Raw genomic sequence first — 9,029 nt, forward strand, 5'->3', positions numbered from 1 at the left:
AAGTAGTATCTTCCTCTCTGTTCACATGCTGCCTTTTCAGTAAATTATTGGCATATTTGCACATCACAAATACCCCATGTCAGGGAATGATTTTCACTGATCTTTGTATCCATAGAGCCCTTTTTAGTTGTTCAGTGCCTTACATATTCATGATTGAATATTTGTTGTAATTGAACTAAGATATTTATAAAGGGAGAATTTCTAACCACTATGAGCAGTCCCTGGTTTTATATTGCTGTTTTATACACCTATTATTGGGATTTTTTCCTGATACATAAAAAAGGAAAAGCCTAGGGGCACCTGGGTGACTCAGTCGATTAAGTGTCTGCTTCGGCTCAGGTCATGATCTCACGGTTTGTGGGTTCAAGCCCCGCGTCAGGCTCTGCTGGCAGCTTGGAGCCTGGAGCCTGCTTCAGATTCTGTGTCTCCCTCTCTCTCTCTGCTCCTCCCCTGCTCATGCTCTGTCTCTCTCTCTCTCGAAAATAGATAATGTAAAAAAAATTTTTTTTAAAAAAGGAAAAGCTTAGTTTCACAATGTCCAAATAGTGTGAAGAATGTGACCTTGGTACATATAATAGATATTTTAAAACTTAAACAATTTTTTGGAGTGTTCTCTTGTGTCTATATTTCTATTAGTGATGGAATTTCTCTGGTGTTCATTATTTTATTTTTTTATTGTCTTCATAATTTTAAGAAATAAATCCAGTTTAGCACTTTACTTTTTATGCAGTTTACTTGAGATTAACACAGGAAGAGGTTTCTGGTGTAAAGGACATCAGTGTCTACACTCAGAATTAGGTGACTTTTTTTTTTTTTTAAGTTTATTTTTGAGAGCAAGTGTGTGAGTAGGGGAAGGGGCAGAGAGAGAGGGAGAGAGAGAATCCCAAGCAGGTTCTGTGCCATCAGTGCAGAGCCCGACACAGGGCTCGAATTCACGAACCCTGAGATCATGACCTGAGCTGAAACCAAGAGTCGGACGCTTAACTGACTGAATCACCCAGGCGCCCCTAGTAGGCAAGCCCATAGGAACAAACATGACAGAGCTCTAAAGGAGGATATTCTTTACCTCTTGCACATTCCCCATCAGCATGAGCGGTTCCTTGTCAGTTCTTACAGAGCTAGTCTGAGGCATACTAATCAGGGATTCAGTGCCATAAAGCTCTGCAAGGTCTCAGGAACTATAAAGTGTTAAGACGTTGAGTACTGTTTACAGTAGTTCACATTAAATGAGTTAGAGAATGCCTGCTGCCAGGCAAGAGAAATTGAGTCTGCCTTCTAGACTTTGAGAGAAAGTGAGCAGTACTTAAACCTGGCTCTTAAATACATGCGAATTCTGACATCAGGAAGCCTCACAAGGAGCCGTTCTTTGGAATCACTAGAGATAGGGCAAAAAGGGAATTCACCACCAGACGATTCCAGAATGTACCTTTGGTTTTCAGCATGTAACAGTAGATTGTTGAGGAACATTGCTAACAGGCCCCTCTGGCAAAAAGAAGTATAAAATGAGATGTTCTATCTTAAGAAAACAAAATCAGGCAGGCCCATAAGAGACAGACAATAATATCTCACCCAGTGACAGTGAGACATACTAAAAAATGATTTGGTATCTGTCTGAAACTCAAACTGCAGCATTTCCTTTAGTTTTTTTGTTCTGTTTTTTACTAACTCAACAGTACATTCATATTTTCCTAACCACAAGCACAAAATGCAGTATTCCTGGTGGTACTAGAAAATGGCTATGTCTAATTCAAGTTTGTTCTGCATTTTTTGAATTACAGGGTAGTAATCAAATGTACGAAGGGATTGTTTATAGAATTATATTTTCTTTTTGTGAAATTAATAAAGGATTATTTACAATTTTTAAATTTAAAAAACTACTAAAGCACCAAACATGTCTCACTAGTGAGCTTTCATTATTGCTAAGGTAAGTTGATATGAGCTCAGTTGAATACCCACTATGACACGTGCTGTGCGTAGGCCCAGACCCATCACAGCTGCTGCACTTGATCAAGACACTGAGCAGCACTGGACATTTTTTTCTGGCAGAGCATTGCATGGGGTTATGAGATGGGCATACCACCTTTTTGTGTTTTGGAGCATCCAAAATCGAAGACTTCAGAATGAGACCTCAACCTATTTCACATTTTACATAAAAATGTCAACGGAATTTTATTTCTTTAAAAGAGCAGAGCGGAATAGACTGGAAGATAATACATTTTTGCCATTGTGGGAACTTGTAGAGTCCTGGACTCAAAATGACTGGATGGCAATCTTTTTTATAATTTTCCTAGGAATTATTTTTGAGATAATACTCATAAAGATTTATACATCCTTTCATAAGAAACCTGTACTTCCAGAAAAAGGTAGTTCAGGGGCCCAGGAGGTAAGAACAAATGGTTGATTTCTTTCTCCCCTGTTCTTCAAAATCACACATGAGAATAAATTATAAATTTAACTTTGATATTTGGGTTACTCCTTTAACATTTATCTTATTGTCTCCCTTGAAATAGAAGGAAGACTGTTGCCTGAAAAGCATGAAATTTGGTAAATATTATATCATTTCATATTTTAATATAAAACTTGTTCAACCGGAGTTGCTTCTATTGGTGTCCTGACTTTTTTTTTTTTACTTCCCACTTATCTCTAGATAACTGGTCAATTCGTTCATCTTCACCTTCGGAAGAAAGGTAAGTGATACATTGTGAAATTAAATGAAACAGGTTGGGTTTGTTCTATTCAAAATTGCATTTACATCTGAATTACAGAAAAGCGTTTTCCCATATGTAAAAAAGACCACAGCTCTTCGAAGTCATAATTCAGTCGAACATTGATTTTAATGGTTGCTCTGTTCCAAGCTGTGTTAATGACTTTTCATGTGCTATTAAAATTAACCTTCCAAGGAGGTGTATTATTACTGCTTATACAAATGAGGAAAAAGAACGTTTACAGAGGCTTAGTAACTTGCTTCCCTATCCAATCTCTTTCCCCCCACACACAAAGAAGCAGTAACACCAGTTCTGATCATTCAATTGAAAAAAATATCATTTAGCACCTACCGCAAGCCAAGAAACCCTAAGCTGGGTTCTGCAAAAGTGACACTCTGTTTATACAATCCCAAAGCATCCCAAAGGATGCTAGGGATTAAATATGACAGCACTAGTCTTAACTGCTATTAATATTTGAATTGCTCTTATCAATTATTAGATATATCGTCTACAATGAACATTGTGTTTGATACTGGGTTACAAACAATGAGACAGTGTCTGTTCTCCACAAGCTCACTTTTTTTCCTTTTAATGTTTTTTAATGTTTATTTTTGAGGGAGAGAGACAGAGCATGAGTGGGGGAAGGGCAGAGAGAGGGAGGCAGAGAATCTGAAGCAGGCTCCAGGCTCTGAGCTGTCAGCACAGAGCCCAACATGGGGCTCAAACTCATGAACCTCAAGATCATGACCTAAGCCTAAGTCGGACGCTTAACTGACTGAGCCACCCATGCACCCCAAGAAGCTTACTTTCTTGTGGAGGAGACATATACATAAAGGATAATTGCATTGCAGTATGGTAGCATGATGATAGATACATTAAGAGAATACTGAGGAGAGACTTAAGCCAGCAGGTGTGTTGGGGATGGCTTCATGAAGAAGGTTATGCTGGAGCTGAATTTTATTTATTTATTTTTGTAAAGTTTATTTATTTATGTTGAGAGAGAGAGAGAGAGAGAGAGAGAGGCAGGGGCAGAGAGAGGGAGAGAGAATCCCAAGCAGGCTCTGCATTGTTAGTGCGGAGCCTGATGCGGGGCTTGAAGTCACAAACCACAAGATCATGACCTGAGCTGAAGCTGGTACTTTAGCCAACTCAGCCATCGAGGCACCCCTGGAGCTGAATTTTAAAGAATAAATAAAAATCAATCAAAAAAAGGCAGCAGGGTGTGCCTGGGTGATTTCTGCTCAGGTTATGATCTCACAGTTCATGGGATCAAGCCCTGTGTTGGGCTCTGTGCTGACAGCATGGAGCCTGCTTGGGATTCTCTCTCTCTCTCTCTCTCTCTCTCTCTCTCTCTCTCTGCATCTCTCTCTCTCTGCATCTCTCTCTTTCCTTTGGAATAAATAAATTAATTAAAAAAAAGACAGCCATTTAGGAGGGTAAGGAGGGTATTCCAGGACATGAGTAGACGGAAGGAAATAAGAAACACCAGGGTTTGGGGCACCTGGGTGGCGCAGTCGGTGAAGCGTCCGACTTCAGCCAGGTCACGATCTCGCGGTCCGTGAGTTCGAGCCCCGCGTCAGGCTCTGGGCTGATGGCTCAGAGCCTGGAGCCTGTTTCCGATTCTGTGTCTCCCTCTCTCTCTGCCCCTCCCCCGTTCATGCTCTGTCTCTCTCTGTCCCAGAAATAAATAAATGTTGAAAAAAAAAATTAAAAAAAAAAAAAAAAAGAAACAGCAGGGCTTGTGCAATCAATTATGATTATTACAGGGAAAAGATATGGCTCCTATGGTGGTGGGCAGCATATTGTAGTGAAAAAACACACATTTTGAATTTTAAAAAGTCTGGGTTTAGATCATAGTTCCTCCTCTTAATGATACTATGATCTTGGTTTAAACTCACTGATACTCCATTTCCTCACTTTTCAAATAGCAGTTAGAAGAATTGCCTCTTAGAATGATATGTGTAACAAAGCAAAAATACTTTGCCCTGGTAACAGAATTATTTGGGGGGGACAGAGCTATGTTTAGGAGAGCATCTTTAATTATTCTGAAGGGAAACTGCTTGAATATTGGTAGAAGCCCATGCATAACACTGGTCAAAGTGCATCGCATCAGAGACTGAGTGAATTCTGTCTTGCTTATGAGATGGGAGAGAAGAGAAGGGTGGAGGGGTGAGCATAGAGGAAGGAGGAGCAGGGGGAAAGAGGTGAGGCTCAGGACTGAATGGCATAATGGACATTGAAGGATGAGACCAGCACTCAGTATCTGAGATCAGGGAGAGCCCTGCCGGCCCAGCGTAGTCTCGCTTATCTTACATTGATCAGGTTTTGGGGAATGGTTTGTTTCGAGATTGACCACAGCCTCAGAAGTGTGTTCCTGGGAGAGTTTGCCACCATTATATGACTTTCAAAGCTAGGAGCTGTCACCGACGGGTTATTTTAGAAGTGTATCTCCTAAAGGGAATTATGATTGATAAAAGGATTTAAAAACAGATTTCGTATTTATTTGTTACTATGACTAGAGGACTGTCCTAGGACTACAGTCCATTGAATGACCTAGTGGATTTACAACTATGGATATTTACTTGTTATCATGGCTATAGACCTGTTAGTCTTTTCCTAGGAGTGTGGGGATTTCTTTTTAAAACTTTGAAGGCCAGGGGCGCCTGGGTGGCGCAGTCGGTTAAGCGTCCGACTTCAGCCAGGTCACGATCTCGTGGTCCGTGAGTTCGAGCCCCGCATCAGGCTCTGGGCTGATGGCTCAGAGCCTGGAGCCTGTTTCCGATTCTGTGTCTCCCTCTCTCTCTGCTCCTCCCCCGTTCATGCTCTGTCTCTCTCTGTCCCAAAAATAAATAAACGTTGAAAAAAAAAAATTAAAAAAAAACTTTGAAGGCCAATTGAGATTGCTGGGGAGAGGCCAAAGGGCATTTCAAAAGTGGAGAGACATGCCTAATGTTTAAGTGGGTGCAATTTGTGTTGCTGTAACCAACTTCCCTCCATTTCTGCCTTCAATTCTGAGCCACATTTATGGGTGGTTTGTGTATGTGGATTTCCGTCCCCCACCCCCACTTACTAAACTAAAAGAAAGGGTTCGATTGTATGTCTGGGTCAGCTTGTTATGGATGAGGGTTAATAATCAGAAACCTACAGGCTGTGAGTGGTCACTTAGCAAATGTTTACCGAGTTCCAACTATGTGCCAGGCATTGCTGTTGGCCCCTGAGATCTATTACTGAATACAAAAGCAATGATTCTTGCCTTACATTTTATTTTTTAGAGTTTATTTTATTTTATTTTTTAAAGTTTACTTATTTTTGAGAGAGAGAGTGAGCACACACAGGAGGGGCAGAGAGAGAGAGAGAGAGAGAAGGAGAGAGAGAGAATCCCAAGTAGGCTCCACTTGCAGGTCTTCAACTAAGGAACCGTGAGATCAGGACCTGAGCAGAAATCATAAATCGGATGCTTAACTGACTTAGCCACCCAGGCGCCCCTGTTCTGTCTTACATGTTAAAAAAAAAAAAAATTTTTTTTTTAAGTTTATTCATTTATCTTGAGGGAGACAGAGACAGCATGAATAGGGGAGGGGCAGAGAGAGAGAGAGAGAGAGAGAGAGAGAGAGAATCCCAACCAGGATCTGCACCACCAGCACAGAGCCCAATGTGGGGCTCAAACTCAGGATACAATGAGGTCATCACTTGAGCCGAAACTGAGCGTCGGACGCCCAACTGGCTGAGCCACCCAGGCACCTCTGTCTATCTTTTATTTTTAAATTTTTTTTTTCAATGTTTATTTTTGGGACAGAGAGAGACAGAGCATGAACGGGGGAGGGGCAGAGAGAGAGGGAGACACAGAATCGGAAACAGGCTCCAGGCTCTGAGCCATCAGCCCAGAGCCTGATGCGGGGCTCGAACTCACGGACCGCGAGATCGTGACCTGGCTGAAGTCGGACGCTTAACCGACTGCGCCACCCAGGCGCCCCTATCTTTTATTTTTAAAGGATTATTCTGCCAGTTGAGAGTAGACTATATTTAGTCAAGGGTCTAAGCAGATGGGCGGGCTATTGAAAATAATCCAAGTGAGAGATAAAGGTGACTGATACCAGGGTGGCAGCAGTGGGACGTGGTGCAAAGTGGTTGGTTTCAGGATGTGCTTAGAAAAGTAGAATCAACAGGGTGCGGGTGTGAGAGAGAGAGGGGACAAAAATGAGTCCTGATAGTTTTGGCCTGAGCATGTAGAAAGATGCAGTGGTCAAAAACCCAGATGAAGAAAACTGAGGGGAGCAGGTTTTGATGGGGAGATCAGGAATTTTGTTTTGCATTTGTTGAATTAGAGATATTGAGTTGATATCCAATGGAGATAGTGGATAAGTGTTTTGGAAAAGATGTTTGGTAGAGATACTAAGTCTGGTGGTTGTTGTCATATGGGCAATATTAAAAGTTACAAGAGAGGATGAGATTTCAGAGGGACTGTGTGAAGAGAAAAGGAACAAGGACTGAGCCCTGAGACACTTCAAGGTGATCGGGAAGAAGAGAAGGAGCCATCAAAGGACACTGAGAAGGAGACACCAGGGAGTTAATAGGAAACCAGGAGAATACGATGGCCTGGGAGGTCATCAAATGGACAGTACGTAGAGCTGGTGTGCAAGATAGGTATCAGACCCATATCCCTTATAAATATAGAAGCAAAATCCTCAAAAACATACTAGCGACCCAAATCCAGCGGCATATTAAAGGGATTATACACTGTGACCAAGTGAGATTGTTTCTAGGAATGCATGGTTGGCTCAACATATGAGAATTATCTACTATTGTCTTATTATGTTTAAAAACACAGTATTTTTGCTGAAATACATGTCTTGCATTTAAGCTTTCCTCTTTTTCCTGAAACATGCAGACATCAATTTTCTGTATTTCTTATATTCTCACTATTTGTTCAACCTTAAGTGAATAATCACATTCTTGTCCTGATGAAATTTTATCCTAATTATGTCTCGACACTGGTGTAACTTATTGGAGTCACTTAATTCCCCAGAATGCTTATGTATCCTTCCTGTATCTGTTAGGATATTTTCATTCCCAGGGAACAGAAAACCATGATGCACACTGTCATACTAAGAGAATTTATGATATTATATAATGGGAATCCTGAGGCAGAATAGGCTGCAGAATGGATTGATACAGTAGACCAACAAGTTCATTAAGGTCCTGTATCTCTCCCTTTGCCTTTCTCAGTGTTAGTTTTATCTTGGGGGGGGGGGGGAAGGTGGCTATCAGAGTTTCAAAATCAGAGCAGCAATGTCCAGAGGAAGTAAAAGGCCATTTTTCTCTGTGTCTTTCTTAGGAACAAGGCAGCTTTCTCCATAAGTCCTTACAAATCTTTGTCTTATTCTAGGATCAGTTCATGTCCGCACCTAACCTAATCACTTGGAAGTGGAACGAGATTACTATGTTAGACTTAGTCTAATCATTTGATGTAGAATAGATGTTAGAGAGTCCACTTCCATGATCATTATTCCAATCCAAAATTGTGCTGAGAAGCACTGACCTAACATGTAGGCTTTTCTCTCAATCAGAAATAAACAGCTGTTAAAATAATCTGGGTTTATATATAGAAAGCTACAGTTAGTTTATGGTATTGGACATTCTTCTGTTGCATCTAATAAATTTCCACAAGAATATTTAAAAAAAATTTTTTAATATGTATTTATTTTTGAGAGGGGGGGTAGGGGCAGAGGGGGACGGAGACACAGAATCCAAAGCAGGCTCCAGGCTCTGAGCTGTCAGCACAAAGCCTGACGTGGGGCTTGAACTCACAAACTGTGAGATCATGACCTGAGCCGTAGTCAGATGCTTAACTGACTGAGCCACCCAGGCGCCCATCCATAAGAATATTTTTAAACTTTGGGTGCCTGGGTGGCTCAGTTGGTTAAATCCAACTCTTGATTTCAGCTCAGGTCATGATCTCACAGTTCGAGAGATTGAGCCCCACATCAGGCACCTCACTGACAGTGTGGAGCCTGCTTGGGATTCTCTCTCTCCCTCACTCTCTGCCCTTCCCCTGCTGTCATGCACACATACTTTCTGTCTGTTACTCTCTCTCAACATAAATAAATAAACTTAAAAAAAAGAATATTTTTATTCTTGTCAAATTTGCATGCAGAGAACAGAAACAAACTGATATTTCTTGTAAAGGGATATGCAATAAAACCTTGGATTGTGAATAACTTGGTCTGCAAGTGTTCTACAAGATAAGCAAACATTTGATACTTTTTAACTTGATAAATGAGTGATGTTTTGCATTGTGGGTAGTACATGACACCGAACGTCACA

At 41.1% G+C, this 9,029-nt stretch overlaps 1 protein-coding gene across 1 annotated transcript in view; it reads left to right on the forward strand.

Annotated features, from left to right (window-relative positions):
* Nucleotides 1-473: 473 nt before the first annotated feature.
* Nucleotides 474-9,029, forward strand: part of LRTM3 (leucine rich repeat transmembrane protein 3) — a 31,519-nt gene continuing 22,963 nt past the window's right edge. The window contains exons 1-3 of the mRNA XM_086708482.1: nucleotides 474-2,383; nucleotides 2,511-2,544; nucleotides 2,648-2,687. Coding sequence (XP_086564608.1) covers nucleotides 1,958-2,383; nucleotides 2,511-2,544; nucleotides 2,648-2,687 — 500 coding nt within the window. The 5' untranslated portion in view covers nucleotides 474-1,957. The remainder of the gene's footprint in view (nucleotides 2,384-2,510; nucleotides 2,545-2,647; nucleotides 2,688-9,029) is intronic.

Source organism: Puma concolor, chromosome A1, assembly GCF_028749965.1.
Source record: "Puma concolor isolate L17-30 chromosome A1, mPumCon1.1.hap2, whole genome shotgun sequence".
In the NCBI taxonomy this organism is placed as follows: domain Eukaryota; kingdom Metazoa; phylum Chordata; class Mammalia; order Carnivora; family Felidae; genus Puma; species Puma concolor.